Genomic DNA, 26,729 nt, shown 5'->3' on the forward strand with positions numbered 1-26,729 from the left:
TTGTTACACACTCCCATGTAGATTAACCTTTCAATTAGTTGTTATCAGGCTCCCTGTGCCTCCGCGCGCCTTTATTCTGCCCGATCAAACGCTGGATTTTAATTGACCTCGTTACGCCTTTTCGCTGTTTCCAATAAACGCACAACCGCTCGGAGCGGAGAGAGAGAAAAAGAGAGAGAGAGGGAGAGAGAGAAACCGCGCCAGGAACTTAAAGGTAACAGAGCTGTTACAGAGCCCGGTTGCGGCCGCGTGGCTGCTGCCTTCAGAGTTCTTAATTAGCTATAAATGTTTTAATCGTTCAAGTTTGCCGTGAGCGATGTAACTTGACGTGAGAGTGTGTGAGTGTTTGAGTGTGTGTGAGAGAGTGTGTGTTTGTGTATGTGAATGTTACCGAGCGATCGAGTGAGTGTGTGAGTGAGTGAGTGGATGGATTTGGGATCAATCGCAGAGATTACACTGCTTGACACGCGTAAATGGAATTTTCCAGATGCTATCTGTTTTCAATAGCCGGAGCCGGAGCACATTAGCTAGCGAGCCCAGAGCCGCGCGCGGAGCGGGGTGGCTGAGCCGGAGCTCGCGGGCTCGCGGCGAGGCTGGATGCAGCGAGGCTGAGGCTGCAGACAGACATACAGACTGTGAGATAGAGCGCAGCGGCTATAGCTGTAGCAGCCCTGGAGGAGCAGCTTAGATCCAGCGAGGACAGCAGTGTGTTAGATCCGACATCATTACACACATTAGCCGTGTCAAACCTCCCCTTGATGGATAATCTTGTCAGAAATGTTTTATGAGAGATTTATGAGTTTATCATGAGCTACAGTCACTCTATAACAGCCTATTTTTAACACATTTTAAGCCAACTAGTTAAACATTAACTAACCCAGCATAGCTAAGATACTTGTTTTAAGTGTTAAAGTGTGGCTGTATGTCAAATAACGTTAGATAGATAGCTACGACTTGTAGACTAGTTAGTTGGCTAAGCTAAGTTAGTTAGCTAGCTAACGCTATGTGGCTCATGCGAAGTGATGTAATGCGATTCTGATGCACTTTAACGACAGGCTGATCTATCACAGTTAACTACATCATGATTAAAACCATTAAAATAAATAAAATAGCCAGCTACGTCTCGCTTGATGTGCCCTAGCGCTGGCTAGGTTAGGTTCATTCTCGTGAGGAGGAGCCTCGCTTCAAGGAGTTAAGGTGGACTTGCGTGGACGGTGGATGATTTAACCTTGGCTAAATATCGCAGCCGCAGTGTAAATCTCACACATCATGTGGAAAAACAGATGTTTTCTTAGCCTCGTTGCCAGAATTCAGAGTTTCTCCCCTTTCCCAAGCGAGGCGAGAGTCGCCGGTGTACTGTCGAGGTCTGTTACCCATCGATACGCGCCTCTTACGGCAGGGCGCATGCGCTGATCCATATTATTTTCAGTTTTTAGGTGTTTTTTTCGTGATAATTATTTTATCATTATAGTTTCTCACTATTAAACAACCAGAGCTTACTGTCATTAACTGCTTATGAGTGTTACAAAAGTGTAAGTGGCAATAAATAATAATAAAATTCATATTTAAAATAATAAAAAATATATTAAACACAGTTTATTACGTTAACTTTATAACTAACGCGATTTAGGCTGGTTAAATATCCCATATAGACTACATTAGAACATAGACGTTCTAATGTAATAATGTTCTAATGTAATGTCCTGCTTTAAATACATATTATATCTATTTTTTGTTTTTACATTTAAATAGCCTACACTCCAGGGTAGCGCGGTTTGACAAGGTAGCAGAACTTGCCAGAACACCGCTTCGCAGGGTTAAGGTGGTAGCACGGGTTACCTTAAAAGGCGGGTCAAGTGATTTATTGGCAGATTATGAAGCCAATCGACTCCTCGAGAGGCTGAACCGCTTCTCTGTGATTGACACCCGCGTTATCAAACCAGGGATCGGCGTTTGCCCTTTCTAGCCAATATTAAAGTTTCTTGGGAGGAGCCGTGGCTGTGAAGGTGAGGTTTAATGAGACTCCATTGGGTTGTAATCAGTGTCATGTCGGATTCATGTAAACTACAACATTGTAACAAAATGGCGTCTGTTTAGTAAGGCGACCGGCCAGCAGCAATAGCAGCAGCAGTAAGGAGCAGCCAGCGCAGCAAGTCACCTGTCCTTCTGTCTCCCTGTCCTCTGAGGAGCGTTCAAGTGTTGAGGAGTGAGGTTGGTTTATCCCTCTCTTGTCTCGGAGCGTTTACTTCTCATCATAAATTATCGATAGTCATCTGTCGGAAGTAGTCATAAACCATAGACTCATTTAGCAAGCTAGCCTGTTAGCTAACGCTAAGTTAGCTAGCCCGCGGCGGCGCTGGGTTTGCTTTGCTTTGGCTAGCTTTCCACCAAAGGTGGCGATTCCAGATCCAGAGAGTACAAACCCACCCCTAGATTTCGCTCCATCTGCCTGCAGAACAGCTGAGCTTAGTCGGGGGACTCTAGACAGTTTAAACCTAGAAAGAAAATGTTGTAGTGGATTTACACGTTCGGGATCTGGATTCAACACCTTTTGGCAGAAAGCTAGAGAGTTGACGCTAGCTAAGTTAGCTTTTGACAAGCTTACTGTGAGGGTATGTGGAATTGCTGCTAAGCTAAGCTAAAATAAGCTAAGCTAAGCTAGCGAGATTGGTGGTGTTTAGCTAAATAGCATATTAGCTAAGCCTTAGCATGTTGGCTAATTTGTCTAGTTTTTCTTCGTGTGGAAAAAAAATAAAGCTGGTGTTCTGTCGAGTTCTGTCTAATACTTGTCGAAATGTGAGCTTCGACTGTGCGCATGCGCGGCATCCTCAATCCTTGAACGTTTTCATGTGTTTTTGTAATTATTCTCTATAGATTTTCTCCCGTGTGTATTATAGGTTCTGAGCTTGCTGTTTAAATTGGCTTGAGTGTGAGCTACAAAAGTGTGAATTGCGAGCTAGCTATTTTTTTTTCTCCTGATTTTATGATTGATTTTTGTCTGTGGAAATGTCCCATATTTCTAACTAACTTACTGGTTTATTTAGCTTTGCAGCTTGACCTATAAAAATAGCTAGCAAGTTATTCCATGCCAGCTAGCAAGCATGCTTTGACAGGGTATCACAATTCAATAGGGCATTTTGGATGTGGCACAGTGGGTATATTAACGTTACTCATTGCTGTGTTTTTTTGACTGTAAGTTACACTGTCAAACTGGTAAACTAGCTTACACCACAGTCAAAACAAGCTTGTTAATTTGACACTAGATAGGTTATCTTAAGTGTCCAACGATGAATAGCTCCGCAATACACTGTGTGTGTGTGTTTAACAGTCAGCTGGGCTTTTATAGCTTATGTCATTCCTCTCAGAGCAATAAACAACAGCTTTGTTGTACGAATGAGCTAAGCTAAGTTGCTAGCTGTAGTCGCTTTGATTGATTTGCTGTAACTGCTGTATAGTTAACGCTGTTAGCTCAGCTGAACCTGTCTCAATGTAGTTGTAGAGGTAACGTTAGCTTTTTCCTCTGAGCTGTTGTTTGAGTTAGAAACCAGATAGGTTAGTTAACTTTACACAGTGAACTAGTTTGGTTTACTAGTTAACTAACTAGGCAAGTTGGTGGTACAACCGTGTTGATAAAGTATTTACATTTTAAAAAGCTTAACCTACTCCTAACGTACAATGTCGAGCTTCGTGTTTGGTGTGGCGAAGTGAAGCTAACGTTATATGTTTTCCTTTAGCGCTAACAGCACCGCCGTTATGCTCGCTCTTGTGCTAAAAGAGTTTAAGGATTACCCGTGGAAGTAAACAGCGGTCTGAGGGTCAGTCTAGTCACTATTTCTGTCTCATTCCTCTCAGGTTATAGATATAGTTAATGTCTGTGGGTGTGGGGTTATCGCTCCCCTCAGTTACACACGGCACTAGCCGTCAGTGTTGAGCGCAGGAATTCTGAGGAAATTGTACACTGCGTGTCACCTGCTGGCTGCTCGCAGCACTGTTCCTTTTTTCCTTGATTTAGCTTAGTTATTTAGCTCGAGCCCTACTGCTTTACCCTCTTATTCATATATGGACAGTTTCCATTACAGGGATTAAGCATAGTCCTAGTCCTATGGTCTGTACTAGTCTTATATTTTCCTTTTAATGTTCTTCCTTTAAAATCTCTAGTCCAAAACTAGGCTTAATCCCCTGTCTGGTGAACTGCCCCATAGTTGCACACAATGGGGGATAAAGTACCAAACCATGTATTTGAGGACAGATTCTTTGAGTAAAAATAAAGTAGAGGTCCTCCATTTAGACCCACAATTAAGTAAAAGTTTAATAAGCACTTAATTCACCTTGGTAAAAGAAAGAATGTAAAATATCATGATATATTATGGCTGAAATGTTCCATAGTCATTTTTGTAACAAAACTCTTATCTTATGTTTAATCAACTAAATAATCCTAAATACAAAACTTTGAAGGCAAATAGTTTACATTACGGTAATAGTAATAGTTCCAACTGTTAATTTTTTTTTCTTAACTATACTGTAACTACACAGTTTCCTTAAATGTACTGTATATATTTCATATATCTATGTTGTGTTAGGGCGCTTTTACACCAGCACTATTTGGTCCGGTTAAAACGGATTCTGGTTTATTTGTTCCCTTAATGTGGTTCGATTGAGCATGTGTGAAAACAGTAATCCTACTCTACTGCGTATCAAACAACCAGACCGAGACCTTGCTTGTGGTGAGAATGTTATCTGGTCTCATTCTTTTATTTGAGCTAATCTGCTGTTGAGGTGCAGTTTAACCTGATATATTAGCCAGAAATACATCTGTGCTGCATTCACTCCTATCAGCTGCGTGACTACGTTTACTATGTGACGATCTGCACTGCATGTCCCATTGAAAACACTGTCTTGAAAAGCGCATTAACACACAATCTTCTCGCAATGTTTACTTTCTTGCTCCCACGCCAGACAACTATGACCAAACAGTGCTTGCATGGTTTATTAGTGCATATTTTGGTGCGTTTAGGTTTGTGCCTGTGTGAAACCAAACCAAACAGAGGGAGAAAACAAACGAGAAGTAAACAAACTCATAAACTGATCCGGACCATTCAAACAAAGTACAGATGTGAAAATGCCCTTTGGCACTCCCAAAGTTTTGCACTGTTCCAGCGACACTGATCTTTAAGCTTGCACTGCTAAGCAACCTGCAACAGGTCAAAACAAGTTCAAAACAAAAAGTTTGCTGTACCCGGAACAGTGTGCTCACTTCTTGCTTGCTTTCATTCACACTTACTGTATTTTCCAAGAATGTAGTGGAGTAAAAAGTAACATATTTGACTTTAAATTCTAGTGGACTTGGAGTAAATGGTCACCAAAGTTGAAATACTTTAGTACTTTTATTTACTTCATTTTTGTCTTTTAATGTAGCTATTTAAATATCTCTATGATAAATTGAGCACTTAAATAGTCTGTTGTTTTGTTTTTAGCTATTTGTGAAGCTGTGTAGCTAGCTGGCTAAAATGTAAGCGTCACTGATTTAGCCTTAGTAGTACAGTATGCTCTCTTTCCTTCCCTGCCCAGGTATGTTTGTGTTTAGAAGGGATGGGGTGATCTTTAACCCTGTTGCACTGGTCCAGCTGGTTTAGGGCGTTAGCTAGATGGACTTGTGTGGTAGCTGTGCATCTTATTATGAAGCCAGGTTATGTTTACTCATTGTTTTATGGTCTGAAAGGTACAGTGGAAACAATGACTGAAACAAGGTGACTGAACATTTATGGATTAAGATTTAAAGTTCTGAACTTCTATATGCTTGAGATTGTGAGTTGTAAGTACTTGTATTTGGTTTGTTTTGGTTTTATATATCTGGATTTTTGTTTTGGATGATGAAATTGACCTTTTATTATGTCTTCAAAAAGCTCTCTGTTCTACACCAGTAGTGCAGAGCAAACTCTCAGCAGCTGTAATCACATCTGGTTGATTAGGTTTTTGAGTTAGATGCAAATTGACTAATTAGGCCAGTGTCTAACTCCCTGTAGAACTGTAGACGGCATTGTCAAAGTGTGTAGGTAAAGAGATAATGTCTTTTTGAGTAATCAACATTACATTTAGATAGTGTTTGTGTTTGTGTTCTGACTTCTGCAGGTTATCTTTTTAGACTGTAAGAACCTCAGATAGAGAGAAGTGTTTAACAAATGTCAGTTTCTGTGCTGACAGCTGCTGTGGATGTGTTGAGATGTTTGACTACAATTTCTATTGGTAGTTTTCTAAGCTGTGCTGAACTTTAAATTTGTATCGTTATCAATATGGTAGCAGAACTTTAAAGTACTTGAATACGGGTTGATGGTCGTTCTATACTGATCTCTATGTGTCAGAAATAGCTTTGTATCTCTGAGAAATTTATGCTGAGCTTATTTAACATTAGTTTTTCCCTTAGGCAATAGTATTTGATATGTCTAGCCTGTCTAAACAATATAATAGGATATAATAGCCCCTTTCACATGTGCATGCCAGCCAACAAAATGTAATGCGGTCAGGGGTTTCTGGGTCAGGGTCTATATATGTGTGTGAATGCTGGCAAACAACCGGATATAGAGCACTTTATTGTGATTCTCAAGCCGCAGTCAATTATTTGACCAGTCTCCTTTAGTTACATCTTGTAAATAATGATATTGGTCACATATACATGTGTATGTCTGTTTTTATAAAGGAGGACAGAGTAATTCACTCAGTGTATGGGAAAGAGTATGCAGTAGTTTTAGTTTTATCTTTCTTTCTCAGGATTGAGTCAGAAATGAGTCAGAGCTTCACTGTTTACAAAGAAAAGTTGAGCACAACTGAAACCTAGCGAGTCACACTTAAATCAGGAAGGAAACACTGGGTACAGTTCATAACCGAGAATAGCAAAATAATTTAGTCGTCAGCAGACTGTAAAAGTGCGGGTGGAATGGTATATTAACATGCTATTACACTATTGCAGCATTTAATTGTTTATTAAACCTTAGATTATATATACATCGAGGTCTAACAGGCCAGCGTCTTTCCAGCTTCAGTTGCTTTGTAAAGAATAAACCAATACAAATAACATGTAATTAAATAGAGATCTGCTAGAACTTATGGTAGAAATCAAATAACATTGTTATTATCATGCTAGAGAGCCAAAATGTATAGCCTAAAATTGTAGTGTATGTATCACTGTACGTAGTTAAATGTGGTTGTATTTGCAGACACTTTCATTCATAAGCCTTTTTTTTCCCCAGCAAGTTCTTTGCAACACGACCTGAAACCCGATATGAAGCACAGAATGCTCTGTTTAGTCTGTGAAACAGGCTGTACTTTCTGAGAGATTATCTTATTTCAGGACTGATATATAATATGTAAATATCATTTATACTAGTAGCAGTAGATTTTAAGATGTTTATTAAAGCTACTATGTTCGTATTTTATTACCTTGATCTCTAAAACCGCTCTTTAGGTCGTTTTGACAATATTTCTTTGTATTTTTTCGAGGAGGAAATGAGGAGATTTCCTTAAGGCAAACATGTTTTATTGGTAATTGATATTAATAGGAGTGTAATATCCACTGAGAATGGTCTAGACTGCTGTGTCATGAACCTTGTTTGCACAAGTTCAGTAATCCAGTGCTAAAGGATGAGTACTGATATCTTAGTGGTCCTTTTTGGGTAATAGGTGAACATGGGCTACATTCATGTTGTCAGGCTAAAGCAAATCTATTTTTTTCACTAAACATAAAACAATTCAGATTTTTTAAATGCATATCTAGTTTGTGGGCATGAGACAGAAATGTGATGGGCTTTAATGCAGTTTTGTGTTTTAGGGACTGAGGCCAAAGTTCTTAGTAAAACATCTGTTTGTCTGGCGGCCATACTTGCAACAGGTCTGTGTCACAAAGTGTGACACATAATCATCTTGATATGGTTAGTTCATTAATTTCTCTGCTTGTTCTGGCTACTGTGCCTGCACAGATCTCCACTTCAAGACTTACTTTTCCACTAGCTGTTTGACTCTTCTTCACTTTTTGTGTATTCAGCAAGCTGATTGCCTGTTTTGTTAAAGGGCAGGATTTGTCTGTAAACTGATGCCATGTTGAGCATTACAGACACTTTTTAAAGTCATATTTAAACCAGTCACCTTATACCATCATTTATATAATCTTGGAAAAGGTGACATATCAAGCTTAATTTGAATCCATGCACACATTCATAACTTTAAGTTTTCGAATGTGCACAATCAAGTTAGTCAAAGCCAGTTTAAGCAAACATCGTTTGAATTTATTAATCAAGCTTTGAGTGTGAATATACCTGTAGTTTCAGTCTAGTCGGTATCCAGAGTTGTAACATTTGAGACGTTTGAATGATTTGGGACATCATCCTCAAGCTACAAGCCTTTATGTAAGAGTTTTAATTGTCTGTGATAATCAGGCGATTCATGAAGACTCAACATAAAGCTTATGTTCCTGAATTAAATGACACCATCTGTACTCCACAGAGTCTCTATGTTTTTTTTTTTCCTGTTGTGATCAGTTTGTTGTCACTTTTGATTCAGTTTTGCTTACTTACTGTCCAATTAATTACGTATGTGTACCACATCTGTTGTTGTAGAAGTCTGAGAGAGCCTGTCACATTGATTTTCAGCCACACACCTTGTTAAACTGCTGCTGTTTGGCTTTTTATTGCTGTGGTTCTCAGGTAGATCTGGGATGTATAGCCAGGGGGGTTGAGAGTTTTGTTTCTGAGCCAATGCAAAGTTTGACCTGAGCCAAAAGAAACATGATCTGAGATGTGGCACATACTGCTGTGCTTGTCAGTCGGTTAACTATATGGAATGAAGTGGAATTAACTTAAGCTCAAGTGCAGTGATGACTAGTTTGTGTTTGTTAGATTAAAACAAAATTTATTTGTCTGAAGGTTTAAGCAGCTTGTACTAAGCCAAGTATTTTTTCCACACAGAACAATGAAGAGAACAATAAAAAAACAAGTCAGTCTAGACACTATTAGTAGTAGCTAGGCAGATTTCTAAAAACCTATAAATCACTGGAGAACAAATTGTCCTATCAGATGAATAGGACGGAACATATTTGCCTGAGTTTGAATGTCTCTGTTTAAAAAAAACTAATATTAATAAAATTGATTGCAGACAATTTGAGAACAGCTGTGGTGTTGCTGCAATGCCTGTACCTTCAGTATCCCAGGTTGAGATGTAAATGTGTAGGAGTACAGATTAATTGTTGTCAAACAGATTTTAATTTGTCTCTCTTGTCAGCTCTTAGCAGGCCCTGATTTATATTAATTACAGGCTAACACTCCCTCCATTCATTTAACCTGTTTGGATTCAAGTTGTCAGTTTAATGTGTTTAAACATTAACCAGACTGTTTAGCCAACATGGCTGATTTAAAGAGAAATGGAACTCTTAAATGGCAAAAACATAGTTGTAGAGGATGTTCACTTCATGTGTTGTAGTAATTCTGTTTTCATTACTAGGCCACAGAAACAAAATCACACAGTTTTTAGTGTGATCTCAGAACAGGTTTAGAACAGTGTTGGGGCTATAAAATGTACATTATACATGTATAATGTTGCATTTGACAGACAGAAAGTACTCATTTGCTAGTAAACACAACTTTACTCCATTAGGGGTTTCATTGGAAGAGCCCCCACTAAGGATTACGCCCATAGACACTCAGAAATATCAAGAAAATAATTTATGAATTAGTCAGCTACTAAACTTTTGGGGAGTACTAACAAACAATGTGAATAGAAACATCAAAGTTTAAAAACAAAAGCAAAGGTAAAGTGTTGTTGTGTGTGTGTGTGTGTGTGTGTGTGTATATATATATATATATATATATATATATATATATATATATATATATATATATATTCTTGTAAACCTGTGTATAATTTACAATCTCAACTGTCATACTTGTAAATACCACTATGTTGGTTATTTTGAGTGCAATTTACAACACTAGAACGCAGAATAGAAGTGGATTGGATGACAGGAGTTGAACATTTAAACCGAAACTTCTCATATGCTGTCTGGTGGCAAGTTGCCGTACAAATTTTAAACCAACCCAATCCCATGTAAGTGAAGGGAGCAGAAAGGAAACTTTAGTGGAATTTAAAGGTGGTTGGCGATAAGGTGAATGCCAGCTGTGGGCACATCGATGTACAGTTATTTCTGACCGTATTCAAAGACCCTAAAAAGCATATTGGTGCATTGCTGTTGATTGAGCTGTCATTTTGTGGTAATTCTGTTTTTTTCCTGATGAAATTCTGGATTGGTAGAAAGAAAGTTGGGTTTCTGACCCACAGAATGTCTGTGTCACTTACCTTGTACTTCTAGTGCTCAGTCATCTTTGTAACATTGTTTTATTGTTTGAATGCTAAAAAACTTTTCTTCTTTGCTTTTCTTTCAGGTATCAGCTGCATCTGACCTGAAAAGGATCGTTCAGGACTTATTTTTCTGGATTTATTAAGGGATTTCTCGTGGCTGTCTCTTTTGAGGAAATCTGAGGAAATGTAATGTAGAGACGGTCTGGTGTACTGTATTGGAGTTCCCTTACAAACAAACCTCATCCAACATGGTGTAGTAATGGCCGACTCCCGCGTGTGGATGCAAATTCTTTGCTCTTAAAAAAGAAGGAATGTATTCATGGATTACGCTTTAATGAAACAAATTATTTCACCATGGTGAAACTGGCCAATCCCCTGTACACAGAGTGGATTCTTGAGGCTATTCAGAAGATCAAAAGGCAGAAGCAGCGGCCTTCAGAGGAGCGAATTTGTCATGCTGTATCAACATCACATGGACTAGACAAGGGTGTTGTGCTCCAGCAACTGGAGCTGGCTGTGAAGGATGGATCCATCCTTAAGGTTACCAGCAAAGGTTGCGCTTCGTACAAAGATCCGGATAACCCGGGGAGGATTGCGGCGATCAAGCCTGGAGGCCCGGCGGCTTCTGCGGTGGGATCTGTGCTACCCGCGGGAGATCTTCGACACGTGGATTGGAATAAGGTCCTCAGGAGGGCTATCGAGGGGCTGGGCGTCCCTGCTGGCTCCTCTCTCAGGAACATAGAGCGGTTCTTAAGGAGCCAGGATGACCTGGTGAGCGTTGTGGCTAACCCCAGGTTTCAGCAGCGGTTGAGGCTGGCTGCTAAGCGGGCGGTGAATAACGGGAGGCTGCTAAAGGAAGGCCCGCTCTATAGGATAAAACACGCTGGAGCAGGAGGAAAGGCTGGTTTCAGGAGCAGCGTGGCCTTGGCTCTGGACCTTCCGCCTGTGACGCTTCTCCCGCACGAGAAAGATCAGGTATGAATATTGGAATTTTTTTTTTTTAATTAACATAAAAAAAAACTGCTTAGTGTTGGTTTTAATTTTTGTAATTCATGTCAAATCTGCAGCAGTCCCAGGGTTTTTCATGTACAGCTATAGATGGGACAATCTTTTCAATCTTGTGATTTCTGTGAATGTTGTTAATATGGTTATTATATGGTTGTTTACAGATATGGATGAGGTTCATTTTATTTAATTTCCTTTTGAGGCTTATTCCATCCAAATATGGCTTTTATGTGAGAAATTCACTAGTTAAAACAAGAAATTGGGTATATATATATATATATATATATATATATATATATATATATATATATATATATATATATATATATATATATATATATATATATATTTATAAAGATGTCATTCACATATTACTAGTATCATTAATGTTTAAATGTAAGCTTTATGTCTCTATAGTACTGCAAGTTAAAATTGTTTGCGCGTGTGTGTGTGTGTATAAGCTAATTTTAACTTTAACATGAGGAAGTACATTGCCAGTCTGTGTGCTACCCCTATGCCTACAGTGTTTAATATCTAGCAGATATAAAATAGCAGTAGGCGAAACATCTTTATCTGCTTATGCGTAAAGAAATAAATGACTGCTTGTAGTCTATGCTTTGGGAAAGAAAAATGATTATTCCAGTTTGTCCAGGGTTATCTGTCATTTAAGCTTTTAGCCTGGCTCTGGCTCTGGCTCTAGCTCTAGCTCTGGCTCCTTAGTGCTCTTTTTTTTGCCGTGGGTTGCTAACAATGGGAGACCATTTGGTAATCAAATCTTGGAGCACATTCCCTTGTCTGCTCCTTGTTGAGTTGTTCATTGAAAGCAAAAGCTTTTGGTTTCCAGGCGCGGGGGCTTGACTGTTGCTAAGCGATGTGTTTTTCATTGACACTAGGACATGATAGCATGGTGCCAGTCCTTTTTTTTTTTTCACAATCAGGGAGAAGGTCTGCCATCTCGCAGATGGTTTAGGGAGCCTGCAGTGGTGGGCTGGCCGCTGATTAGCTCAATGCGTTAAAAGGGCTCTTTTGTTGTTAATTGTGTGCTCGGGGACTGGTCAGTCTGCAGCTGCTCCAGGCCTCTTTATCATATGCTGCTAGGGGTTAAAATATGAGAAAGCCCAGGGCCAGACCCCCTCCTCCCTTTGTCCCATTTGCTGGCAGGATCAGATTTTCTGCTGGGGAAGGTATATTAGATGCCCTGCTTGGCTTTCTTTTTGACATTCTTGAAACTTCTGCTTGGATTGAAACACAGTAATTGAATGAAGGTCTGTTAAAGCAGAGCTGATTACATCAGTTCAGGAGAAGTGTTTGTGTAGTGCTGAGTGCAGGGCCGCTGCTTTGCAGCTGTGCTCAACAGAATAGCGCTACTTGTTAGACAATGCATTATAGGCTTAAGCCATTTTCTTTGTTTCTCCAACAAATTTCTGACAACCGTGCATCAGCCAGGGGGCTGTCACCCATAAAGAGCGTTTAGCTAACATGGTGAAGATTTAACTGGGTAAAACTCTTTGAAACAAAAGCAACAGTTTTGGGTTTGTTTTATGATTGTGAATAACAGCTTTTGGTCTGTCCAGCACATGACATGGCAACTGCAGTAAACAGCTAATCAAATCAACTGTAGATAAGCTGCTACATTTGAGGAACAAGAAGTAGTGGCACATAAATGTCAGATACAAAACAGCAACGCTTATCCTGCTATCACTGTAACAGTGGTGTCACTATAATAATTCCTTAATATTTTTGTCCTAATATTTTGTGATGCTCGGTAAATCAGGAGACAATTCTCTGTGAAACTTTACAGAATCTGTGTTGCTAAAGATGATTATTTATTCCTAAATTCGCGAATACCAGGAATTATGGATTTATAAACAATGATATATCACAATATTGATATTGTCTCACTCCTGGTGTTAAATTTCTTGCTTTGGCACAAAAAGTGTTGTTTTTTTGGGTTGATATTTTGCAACTTTAATGCATTTGTCCTGTAAATAAACTGATGAATGGGAGTTTATGCCTTACAATAGATGTCTCTGCATATTCTAGACAGTCTGTGTAAGATGCATAAGAACAGCAGATATAAAAACCAGGGATGCACAATAATCTTAGTTACATTAATATAATCGGAAAGCATAGTTCCCGACTATAAAAGCGCATTTCCTGTTCTGAACATTGAATGGCTCAGCAGTTTAAGTAGTTCCCGTATGCAGGCAGGTGCTAGGTTGAAGCTATGTGGTCACTAAAATGAAACTCTGTTTGCTGTGTGGTTGCTGTGGTGTTCTAGGTGGATAGGTTGTTTGTTTTGCTGCTAGGTTACGGCTGGGTAGTAATCGGAAATGTTAATATATTTGAACTTTAGACCATATTTGCAAGATTGCGTCTGCTTTACATATGGGTGAAAATGGTCACTAAGAGTGCAGTAACACAATAGTGCTTGGATACACAGTTAGAGATGTACTATTTAAATGTCTGTCTCTTTTTTTCCTAATAAATACTGATATTTTAACATGAATCATGTTTTAAGGTTTTCATATTGCTATGTATGTGCTATGATGCCTTAGTTGACTATGGTTTTGTCAAGTTGTTCAGATTTATATATAATAGTAAACCATGTTTTGTTTGTTTTTTTTGTATTTGGTCCCAGAGATCTCTGGAACAGTTAATGCACACTTATCCATAACAGAATATTTCTTTCTGTTTTTTTTTACTTTCTTGCTCCCACCCCAGAATGGTTGGACCAATACGCAGAGAGAAGAGTCGTATGTGGTTAACTGATTTAACTGAGTAAATTAAGTGTAGATGTTAAAACACTCTGAGATCCGTTATCATGGTATCAAAGAACTCTTAAGGTTAGGTTAGATTAGCTTATATTAGATCATAGTTTACAATAAGCTGGCAAAATAGTAAATCCTGCTTTGTTTAATGAGCCCCAGTGGTGTTTCCAAAGGTGAAGCTGCTGGATTTGTAATTCTGCCCAAGAAATTAAACTGCTTACTAAAGAGCTAATGTGTGATTTGTGATTAGTTGTCTGACCTGACCTACTTATTCCTGCCTGAGTTCCTTTGATAAGACTTTAAGTGTTTAGCATTGGTCAGTGTGTTTACATGGCACACAATGTAAATTTGTTTGTTGGAACACTTGTTGGCTTGTTTGACCTTTGCTATATCAAACTGTGGAGGTGAGCACTGCCATAGCATGAAATGATCTGCATGCTGTGCAAATCTGCGCAGGTCATTCAGAACACTTATCAGTGTAGATTTAAGAGCTTTTGCTGTACACTCTTAGAAATGGGCGATATGTTAAAATATGATCTTATATTTAAAGACATTTTCATTAGGAGAGGGGGAAGAAAATCTTAGGATTTTTTCAGTACTGTACTGATTTTTAAAAACTCAGGATTGATTTCTGTTTATTTATTTACATGTTACAATGCTTTATTTAGGTTTCATCCCTGACCTTTAGATAGGAGCCTTGTACTCTTTTATACTCTAATATTTTGTCCCACTGTTCCCACTTATTCTGATTTTTATTTTTTTTTAATGTTAGATTTTTATTTGATAAACAGTCAAAATATCACCTTGCTTACAGCAATATATTGTGTTACACAGTTGGGTCAGTCTTCTTTATGCATTGATGATAGTCTTAAAATTAATAAAAAAGCATTTGTCATTACGATAAGTAAATCACAATATTTACAATATAGCATCCAAAAATTATGGAAGGAATGATGAATTATTTAAGTATGTTTAACCCTAAGTTTCTTATGGAAATTTTAAGGCAACTTTTGGACTAATGCATGATTTTAATGTAATTGATGACCGAATGTCAACTGTAAACAATGCAAGAACAAAGCTCAATAATGACCTGATTTGAGATTTATTTTCTGTGTAGTATGTATGAATAAAGGTATTTTCTCCATATGGTTAAATACACAGTGTTCAGCTGGAGTAAATAAAGCGATCATTCTGGTGTTCCAGGGTAAACAAATACATCTAGTATTGGTCTAATTGAAACATCTGTCCATGTTTTTATATGTATTTTATTTATACATATATATTTTAAAGCAATTCTCTGTGGATACTGACATGATTCTGATTATCACTGTGCATGACTAACTGGCTCTAAACTAAGTTAACAGCTAATTATGGACTGGAGTAGTGGAGTAGTTCTTCTGCTAATCCACATCCACCTGATGCAGCTGATTACTCTACCGATAAAAGGTGTTGATTGGCTGAATGGGGTGTGCTAGGTTTGGGTTTGAGTTTAAACCTGTAGGAAGAAAGCTGTCCAGGCGTAGGGCTGGGAGAGTACTAGAAGTACTGGATAAGGGCTAATTAATTAGATCTGATTTTAATTCTAGTTAATTGGCCATATTTATTTACAGTATTTGGCTGATGCTCTTAAACAGAGTGGGCTGCTTACCTGAGTGAGGAATCAAACCCTGCTGTGGCACAGGGATGTAGGTGGTGTTACCCATAGTGCTCTACCAGGGCTGGGCAATTAATTGCAAATTGTGCAAGAATCCAGCTCAAACTTTCTGATTGCTTATATTTGTCTTTTTATAGGTAAATTAATCTACAGTTTAAGTAGCTACAGTGGTCACAAGCATAAGGGAGTCAAAGTGCCTAATTTGTTAATGCTTTTAAAGCTTGACTCACAATATTAAAGCTATTAATTCTATTTCTGAGTCCATTTAATAGATTTGGACACTGCAATTGCAGGTGTGTTGGCTCCTATACACAAAGCATTCCATTATTTTTGATATTGTTTGGTTCTCTCCTTTATTTCTGCAGGTTTCCAGTAAGTATTAATTCCAGACACTGTGTTGGCTGAGGCAGAGTGGGGGATTTTGGTTCTGTTTCTGTGTTGATTTTGAGATGTTTGAAGTTTTTTTTTGTCTTATGGAAGAATCACCTGCAGCCAAGTGTTCTTGGCAGGCAGAGCACAGTTTTATATAAAATGTCCTTCCTTGTGGAATTAATTGTCAATATGTGCTAGACACGTGGTGGTATTTTTCCATGTATGCCCCTCTGTTAGAAGACCAGTGTCTGACCATGGCACAGCTGCAATTGGACATTGATTTAGTTGTGTGCTTCCGGCAATCCTTAAACCCTTTTAGTAGAGAGCCTCTTAATATGGAAGTGTCGTCTTGCGCTTGTTTTTTTCGAGGCGTGATTTGTGACCCCTTGATGTAAACTAGGCGAACATCTTTCTTAGTATGTAGTACAGGAGCAGGATGTGCCTGTACTCATCTCCCTGGCACGTTTCCAGCTGTTCCAGATGTTTGATACCCACACTGATGGCAGTTACTGTTTATTTTCTTTATGCTTTCCAATCTTCTCTCGTCTGGGTTAACATTTCTGTAATTTCCCATGGTGATGGACCGCTGATGAGTATTCTTTTGTGATGGATTATCACCATACACTCTTTGTGATCTGTGTAATTAGTAGAAGTGTTATTACTGATTGTGTTTTATTGCATAGTCTTATGTAAACTGGGTACATTTGGGTTAAAATAGACACTTCAGATGTTTTAAGGCTAAATTCACTGTTCAAATCACAGTACTAATTTTACTTTTTCATATTTTTATAATTTGTTTTATTATTATTATTCTTATTATTATTATTATTATTATTATCATTATTAACAGTTAATAATTACTTGCTTGGGCAGATATAGTTTTAAAGCAGTTTTTAATTATGTTTTTATTGTACCCCAGGTGAGCAGAATGTTTGTAGGACTACTTAAAAGGGACTGCATTCTGTTCATAGTACTGCATTTTAAACCCTGTAGAGATATAACGTTTGTTTCTCTGGAATTCTGACTTGGGTACATGTGGTTCTATGTACTACAGTGTCTGTATGTTGGTGTATCTTGTTTGATTTTGTGTTGCAGTATCACAATTGTCATGTCCATATTAGGTAGGGCCCCAGACTGACATGGTCCCATAATCCTAGGGAGGAAAAAATGGGGACACATGGGGAAGTGGTTAAAGCATTTTGGTTATGAATTGTTTGAGACATGTAATCCTGGCATATAGTCAGTAAAGTCTGACATGACTGTAGAAAAAAAACATAAATACAACACTTAGTAAAAAAAAAGTGTTTGTGTTTTAGTGTTTTATAAAGACATGGGTAGGAATTGTCCCAATTGGCCCACTTTATTTTTTTATGTCTTTTTGTGCCACAATGTCTGTAGACTAGAAGTGTAACAGATTTGTATTTGTGCTGAAACGTGATTCTGTAGTGCATATACCCTGTGTTCTTAATGTCTTTTTGTAGTAGGGTGAATACACAATTTCACAAGCATACATGCTACTCTAAAGCATTTAGCTGTAAGCCATTAGATTTGCCTAGTATTGTGGGAAATGTAGTGGAGGTATAGAGTATAGAGTATTTCTTTGGTCACTGTTGTCTTGTTGGCCCCCCCCCCCCCCCCCCCCAAACTTTCTTTTTCTTTTCTTTCTGCTGCCTGTAGAGAGTGTGCCTCTGCTTATAGTCTTTGTTTTTTGTCTTTCTTTGGTCTTTTTCTCATTGTTACCTAAAAAATGAGTGAACATTTGGTTGATATTCTGGCTTTAGCGTGTTATTTCAGATTATGAGATTATGGTAGATTAAGCACAAATGATGTGTTAAGTGTTTTTTTTTTGTGAGTGTGTATGAGAGGGAATACATTGTACATGCCAATGTTTACACTTTACTGCTTAATTAATTAACACACTACAGGCAGGCATCTCAGGGGGGACTATAGTATATGGCACTAAATGGAACAGACTGTAACTGGCACAACTGTCTGTTTGCATTAAATGAATGAAGTCTAGGTTGTTCTTATGGGTTTTTGTTTATTTCCTCTAAACTGTGAGGTCAAAACCAAAACGAACCATAACTTTAGTGCAGACTGCTATTACTAACCACAGTACAAATAGGGTAAACACATTGTTTGCATTAAAAACCAGTTTAAAGTTGGATTCTTTTCAAATAAAGTCAGTCAGTCAGCTGAGCTGATCTTTAATTTACTGCTGTGTTTGTTAGTGATGGTCCTCAGGCAGAGTGTTACTGGATCAGGTAATTGTAATGTAATAGGCCTGCCATCCTTGTTAGGTTCTGTTGTGCTTTAGAGGCTTGGATGAGCTAATGGAGCTGTTGGAAAATGTAATGGGAAGTCACGGGTCAGCAAGAGAGCATATCTGCTGCGCATTCCTCTCTCACAATCAACCATGAGACCTCACCATGCTCAGCACACTATTCCTAGCCCTGTGCTCTGCTCAGACTGCCTTGTGAAGAAGTTTGAGTGTTTTGAGTAGACTGGAACATGAAGAAAGCACAGCCAGAGGGAACATATAAGTGCAAGTCAATGAACACAGCTTATTGCCAGTAGTATACATAAGCTGTTTGCTTAGTTGTCGAGAGTTCACATCACCAAATGGGCATCATTCCAGTGTTCTATCTGTGTTGTGATCTTGGAATCCTTATGAAGAAAAGAACAGCAGCTTAATGTTTTATATAGAAGTTTATTTGGCCTTCTTAACCCCCATTGATTGTTTGCTGATATATTTCTGCTGATTTAAAGACTTAACAACATGTTGTTCAGTCATATTGTTTGTTTATATGCCATGACTGCATGACCTGCAGTGGATCCTCTACAGAACAGGTTCCCAGCCTGGCCTTGAAACACCCCTTTCTCTATAAATGTTAGTAATTTTCTAATCTTATACATCCATTTCAGCTCAGAAATAGCTTGTTAATGAACAAGCCAGGTTTACACTGCAATACCTTTAGGAGCAGTAGGTCACAGCTTGGCTTTTCTTGTATTAAATAATATTTTAGTTGTTGCGGTTTAAGCACTACATCAATGTTCAGTGTCAAAGGGTCAAAAACTTCTCCAGGACGAACCAGCAACCAGTCAGTCTACTCTCCAAAAACACACTTTTTCCACCTAAACACACTCTAGAACTGATCCAATGCCATGCACAAGGTCTTTTTTTGGAGAAACGGGGAGTGAAGTTTCTCCTCAACCTGTAATCCTATAGCTAGTTAGTGTACTACTAGATTTAGGGCGTTTGAACACCTGTGGTTCGTTTCTTTGGTTCGTATCAGTTAATGGGTTTGTTTAATTGGAGCATTTTCTTCCTCTGTTTGGTTTGGTTTCACACAGTATATAGCTGTGGTAATTATCGTTATCTGGCTAATATATATGATTAAACTGCACCTCATCAGTGGTTTAGCTTAAATAAAATTAGTATATTTAATAGCTGGGTCAGATCTAGCCCAGATCACATTCTCACCACATGTGAACTGCTCCAGAGTGGGACCAGACCAAGACCACCTCCTCTGGCTGGTCTCGGTTTGGTTGTTTTGATCCGCACCCGAATGCGATTTACTGTTTTACACTTTCTCAATCTAACTGATTTAAGGGTACAAACTAACCAGAGTCCATTTTAACCGGACCAAATAGTGCTGGTGTGTAAAAACACCCTTAGTCACCAACATGTCCATATGTCAAACCTGCTAAATATATTTGTCAGTGGCTCTGTGTCTATAAGCCTCACTCACAGTGAACAGTATATATTTTGTGAAAATTTTTTACGTCCTTTCTGTGTCAACTTTCCAAAAACAGCCTGCAATTTAGAAAATTGGGCCTAAAATTGCGTAGTGTGAACCCACCCAAGGTTGGGTTGGCTGTTTAGGGAGCAGGGTAGGAACAGTCTGAATGGGAGTAGTCCCAGAGTAGTCCCAGTACCAGAGTTGGGAATCACTGAGCAGTAGAATGGTCATGGTATTGATGTGAACCGCTCTTCAAAAGGACAGATCTGCGTTTTTGTGACTATAAGATGACGTGCATGTCGTGTAGAGTTGTTTTGACTGTGGCGGCAGACGTTTTGTGTAAACTGTTATCGTTCTATCTCGCAGTCTTGTAGTTCTCATGCTCTGAGAGTCTGTGCTGAAATGACAGCAGCGAGGAACGACCAACATGAGGAAAGCTTTGTGCAGAGTCTCCTTTTAAACCAAATGTTTGTGTCCTGGTGGTTGATTTTCTGACTGTTATGACGTTTGTGTTAAACTGAAGTCCCAGTTAGACGTTTGTACCTAACATTGGAACCCTTCCACTGAAATTACTCAATATGAGACAGCTTGACTTTGACAGCCAGAGGGAATAATATGGATTCTTAGCTTGTATATTGATGCAGTCCAAATGGAAGAGCTTGAACTGAATTGTCTAGAAGGCTTGGCTGCAAAAAGATGTGGGAGATTTACTATGAGAAGTTGTCAAACGTGGCCTATAGGCTAGGGCTGCACATTTTGGCAAATTATTGGATTGATGAAAGATGTTTAATGTTTTATTAAATTCAATAATTTGCCAAAATCTGCAGCCCTAGCCTGTAGGCCAGGTGCAATTTCTGTCCACAAAATCCAAAAAGATAAACTTAGTCAATGGTTGCCCACCCACCTTTAGTACTGTTGAGTTAGAGGCCTGAGAATATTTACTCTTGCAGGCTCTGATATGATTAGTGTTATGGGCACAAAGAAAATGTGAAAATATTGCAATATGAAATTTTTGTATCTTCATTTTGATTTACTGACAGTTTTTTTTATTTTAGTTCATTATTTGCATGCAAACAAATGTAGCAGATGGTGGTTCATTTTATGTTTAAATTCTGCCTGATATAAAAGTGTTGTACTATGTCTTTAGATTCTACTGTTTGCATTTAAAGTAAACCTTTTCTTGTTTTGTATAAGAATAGAAACTATATAGCAGAATTATCAATTTTTTTTTTCAATAAATGACGCACACTATCCTAAACCCTAAAATCTTTTATGCGCATCACATTGCCAGGTTCTTGCAATACACACTCTAGTAAGTGTGCATACGCAACACTCTTCTGTCTGTTGCAAAGTCCACACTTATGGTTTGTGGTTTTGCTGAAGCTTGTAGTAACTTGATGGCATCCTTTTGAAATCGAGCTTAAAGATGCCTATAGGTGCTCTATAAGACATAAAAGATATGAGCGTATAGATTTGATTCCTATTTTTATGGATATGGTAGTCGACTAATCTGGCAATTATGTTTTGGGATTAGTCAATGATTATTTCTGCCATGCCCTTCATCTCTGCTTGCTGTGGTTATGGCACCTGTTTCTAGCAGCTCAACTTGGGTTTAAATGTCCTTCAAATGTCCAGATCATTGCCCTTTAAATGTAGAAAATGCTAATATTTAGTTAGGAAATGTGTATTCTGTTGTGTTTGGGCGCTTTGGGAAACGCCAGCAGAGTTGAGGGTTTCCTTCTCCCACTGTGTTTCTTTCTCCAGTACTTTGTGTAGTGCTGCAAATGAACGATTAGTCAACAATGAACATTTGAAGTTGACAAATCTTTCTAATTGACATTGTAATAATTGCAGCCTTTTTGACAATGTGAATATTACTTTTGATCTTTGTATTGTGTTCCAGTTTGATGATGAGCCGACACTTGGATTTGGGATACAGGCTTAATTTGTGTGATTTCCTGTAACCTATTGCTTCTAATGCCAAGTTTATAATACGAAAAATGTTAATTACTTTCAGTTATAAATCTGCTGATTGCAATTCTAATTATTCTTTATTGGTCAATAAGGGAACACAACTTTTATATTATTTTTGTCTGTAGTAATGATTTTGGTACTTATGTATATTGTGAGGCAAAACATTGTCATTATAGGAATGTTTAAAAGTCTGTAAACTCCCCCAAAAAATCTAAAACAATTAATTTTTTTTAATACAACACTAACTTTGGATAAAGGGTTAACTCAAGTAGCCTTTTTTCACACGTACAGTATGTACACTGTGAGGTAAAAATTCTTCAAGTCTAAAACTGGCTTGTTTTTTGCTGCCCTCTTATTCAGAAGTTTCAGTTCCATGTTAAACAGTGCAGAACTTGCGTTATGTCTCCTGTACAGCAATAAGAACAGGTATTTAAAGTGGTGTAACCTCTGCCTTGTCTAATATGTAAAACATTGTACACTTTTACATTTTACGCAGATATTTAATTTAGTCATTTTAATAAGCATTCTCTTAATATTGTTGCAGATAGTGGTGTTAATGGGAACAGTTAATGGAAGAAATGCATTTTCTAAAAAGCCTTTAGTTAGCCACGTTTTTATTCAGTAAATGTAATATGTAAAAGAAAAAAAAAGTGCTTGCCACTGTGGTGAGGACAGCATATAGTATTTAATTTTTTATGTTGTATAATGTAATGCAAATTGTGTATTAATTTTAACTTGTATACTGTATTAATATAATGATGGCTAATATCCATTACTTAGAGTTGCACAGTATTTTGTTTTAGCATTGTCACTGCAATGTGTGCATGCACAGTATTCACAATGCAGGACACGCAATGTTGATTAAATACAGCCAATTCCACAGCATTTTTTGCTGTTTGATACCAAAGAAAAAGAATACCAATCTTATTTTTTGTGACCTTTTTGTCAGACAGATCATATCTGCCAGTATCATTATTAATTTTACTACAATCTTGAATTGTTTTAAATATTGCAATATTTTTTGCACGCACAAGATCTATTCCAGTATCTATTTCTCCCTCTATCTATCATGCTGGCCTTATTTAAATACTGTCAGTGCTACTGAATGAAGAGTTATTTGGCAGGTAATGGTGATCCGAGCTGATTGATCTGAATCATTGAAAAACAAGAAGGCCATCATTAGCTGTGTGAGGGAGCAGCTGCTTTCCACATTTCTCTTCAAGCTTTCCTCGAGATTTACATTCACCACCATGAGACCACAGCGAGGGTCTTTAACTCTGCAAGTTTCAACCAAACTGTCATCCATAGACAGCTTAGCGAGACTGCTATTTATCAGATGAGCCGAGTCAGTCAAAACAGTCTGTGATATACACTTTCTCTCACTGAGAAGATGATTTGAGTTACATATAACTATATATTAAAATGTGGAGTAAAAAAAGTGTGTGAGGGTTCTGCTTGCTGTAGAAACTTAGCTTAGCTATTCATCAGTTAATCACTTCCAGGAAGCGGAGGAATATATAAACGTGCGGTGGGAAGACTGCGTGGTTGGTTGTGGGATGTTTATTTCATGCTTGTGAAAGTCAGTGCAGACAGTCTGTGACTTTTTTTTTTTTTTTTTTTTTTTTTCTCCTCGTTTTTTTTTGTGCCCTGGTTATGAGGGGTATTTTCAAAATCTATGCTTTCTATAACTGTGCTGATGAAATCCATTGAGTCTGGGTTGTTGGCAGCGAGTTGAATTTACAGCGTTGTTAATGTCATGTCAGGACTCCAGTGAGGTGTTTATTCCTGCCAGGCTGTTTGCTTGTATTTTTCTCTTCCCCTTGTGGTTTGGGATCTATTGGTCGGAAGGCGGTTGGTGTTGAGCGTAATGTGCATGGTGGGATTTTGTGTGTGTTTTGTTTTGGTCATGCCTCTCCGCAGGGATGACTAAGCTTTTACGGCACTGAATAGATATTAATTTCAGTGGACAAAAAAAATAAAAATCACTTGCGTATAGTGGAGCGTGTACCATGCAGGAAGCATCGATTTGGATCTCCTCCTCGACCGTCACATGAATGGAAATACTGGTGTGTTTATGAATAACCCATGTGCAAATTGATGGTCTGCCAGGATTATTAATAGATCTCTAAGGGGATTGATTGCCTGTTGCATAAGACAATTAGGCTACTGTCGCTCTCAACAGATCTCTCAACAAAACACACTTGATATTTATAGGCTAAATATTGCACAGCGGGGAGCCGGGGCTGGTTGGATCTCCCGAGGTGGTACACCGCATTGGCTTCAGCAGCGTGTATTCTGATGCCCGATCAGCATCTAATTTACAGTTCCCTGATGGATCAGCCTGTCTCTTGCTGAGGAGTCTTCTGGGAGCGAATTGAACTGAATGTTTGTTCCCGACTTCTGACACCGTGTCTCAGGAGATTGGGTTAGGTTTTGTCAGTGCGTCTCATACGGAATTGCTTTTCAGACTTGCATGCTGGCGTCGCCGGAGCTCGGGCGAGTTTGTATAGCTGGTTTTTCCTGGCGTGAAAAAAAAAAAAAAGACTTTGGTTGAGACTATGCGCAGAATGTGTGTGTTTCTGTTTTAGCCTCGCACTTTCCCAGCATTACGATCTGATTATATCCAGGGCTGACAGCTTTCTTCCTGCAGGCACTTATTATCTTTAGTAGGGACCAATAGAAATAACTTCTTGGTGAATCAGATTCCTTTCAGTGTGAAGCAACAGGAATAAGAATCTGGTTTAACACGAAGGGAAAATAACTCTGTATTAAGTTATCTTAACTGTTTGACAGCTTCAGCTTCATAAACGGGCTATACTGCTTAAGAGCAGTTTAAATAGGCTTATTTTGGGATGTTGGTTCTACTCAGAGGAAGCCTTTCATGCTAATGTTTTGGAAGATATGAATTTGTCCCGGAATTAATTCCGATGAATGAATGATATTGTTATTGTAAGACTATTATATTGTAATTTATATTAAAATAACAGCAGTTTAATGCCTGTTACATTCTTAGAAAGGGTAAATTACTGCTATTTATATAATTAATAGTTTGATAAATGAATGTTCTATTTAGTTTTTTCATTTTTAGTTTTACATCCTCTCTGAATTTTGCTGCATGTACAATAAAATGCTGTAAAAACAAATTTTAGCCTAGTCTGTGCTGTGCGTAGGGAGATGCCATTATTGATGCACTGTTTCTTGCAAAACTGGCTAAAATATTGGTTATTCAAGTAAAAACAATGGGTAATATGGAGGTCAACAAAAATCATTGAGGTAATTACCTTTTATTGTACAATAAATAATGATGTAATTATTGGAATAGGTTAGAATTGGGCAAAATGTTTCAATAACAGTTGTATGATTGTATTAATATTTTTCCCCTTAATATTTTTTACTGCATTTCACTGACCGATATCTGTTGTGCATCATATCATATTATGTCAACTGGCAAATTTGTTTGTGAGATGTTTGTAGGTACAGACATCCATTGCAGGCATTACTGGCAGTTTTTCTGTGTTTTTTTTTTTGCAGAATTATAAAATGCTGACTTGGATTAAGAAATATATTGAGAGAGAAATGTTTGGAATAATTTATCTAGCCTTATGACTGGCCCAAATTAACTTACCTTCTGAACTGTACTGTATTAGAAAAAGATCATTCATTAAACATACTCCCATTTAACGCTCACAACAGGAGCTGTTGGCTACATATTGTGTATGATTACACCTAGAAATGTATGCTAACATTACACATAGGCCTATATGTGTAGCACATGATATATGTGATATATCATGAATAATGCAAGTGCTAAACACTCTGAATTGTACATAACCCTCTTGCACATGCTTTTCTTGATTTTTTTTGTTTTATTTTATTTATTCAATACTTCATAACTACCTCAAAAATGGGAGATGTTACTAGTACACGGTTATACATGTGTATAAAATGTTAATAGCATAAACTCTTTTTGGAACAGGCTGTCAGTTGAGTCTGACGTGACTTGCACCGAGCTTGTGAAGCGTATGCGTGCCTGGTCTTTAAGGACGTGCTGTATGTTGTGCACATCCTCAGGAAGTAACGTGACATGTCTGTGAGATGCAGTACCAGCATGCACTGTGAAGAGAGTGTGTCACAATATGAAGTTATGTCAGCAGCAGACTAAACAAACCGTGACAATGAGCTCTTCTGACGTCTCATCTTCCCGTTTGTTTGGATAAGCAGTAATGCAGGCTCCTCGGCTATTGCTTTTAGCTGATCTTTTTGAGGTAAATCAGAAATGGTGATCAAGGAAGGCTATCTTGTGCTGGTAGGAGACAATTTAGGATTTAGCTCTGTTTGCCCCTAGCGGGCACAGCTTTTATGAGTCGTGTAAAATGGACAAAGAGTGAACATTGTTGTTTTATTCTATAAACTACAGACATTTCTCCCGAATTCCAAATAAAAATGCTGTCATTGTGCAGAACACAAGAAATGGCTGAAATAACAAAAAAGATGCAGAGCTTTCAGACCTCAAATAATGCAAAAAAAACAAGCTCATATTCATAAAGCTTTAAGAGTTCGGAAATCAATATGTAGTGGAATAACCCTGGTTTTTAATCAGTTTTTTTATGCATCTTGGCATATTCTCCTCCACCAGTCTTACACACTGCTTTTGAGTAACTTTATGCCACTCCTGGTGCAAAACTTTAAGCAGTTCAGCTTGGTTTGATGGCTTGTGATTATCCATCTTCCTCTTGATTATATTCCAGAGGTTTTCCATTTGGTAAAATCAAAGAAACTCATCATTTTTAAGTGGTCTATTTTTTTTCCAGAACTATATATGCTGTGGTTAACAGCAACAATATTGTGGTCTTTAGACTAATTCTGAGG

At 38.1% G+C, this 26,729-nt stretch overlaps 1 protein-coding gene across 6 annotated transcripts in view; it reads left to right on the forward strand.

Moving 5' to 3' along the window:
• The window catches only part of kat6b (K(lysine) acetyltransferase 6B), a 52,620-nt gene continuing 25,891 nt past the window's right edge, over window positions 1-26,729 (forward strand). For 2 of the 6 annotated variants that reach the window (XM_007252262.4, XM_007252265.4), the window contains exons 1-2: window positions 1-214; window positions 10,425-11,316. In XM_007252262.4, the coding sequence (XP_007252324.3) occupies window positions 10,696-11,316 (621 nt within the window). In that variant the 5' untranslated portion in view covers window positions 1-214; window positions 10,425-10,695. Of the gene's footprint in view, window positions 215-1,847; window positions 2,007-2,032; window positions 2,212-10,424; window positions 11,317-26,729 lie in introns of those variants that run through there. The other 4 variants (XM_007252266.4, XM_007252267.4, XM_049481553.1 and 1 more) reach the window with 4 other exon arrangements.

This window comes from Astyanax mexicanus, chromosome 7, assembly GCF_023375975.1.
Source record: "Astyanax mexicanus isolate ESR-SI-001 chromosome 7, AstMex3_surface, whole genome shotgun sequence".
In the NCBI taxonomy this organism is placed as follows: Eukaryota; Metazoa; Chordata; class Actinopteri; order Characiformes; family Acestrorhamphidae; genus Astyanax; species Astyanax mexicanus.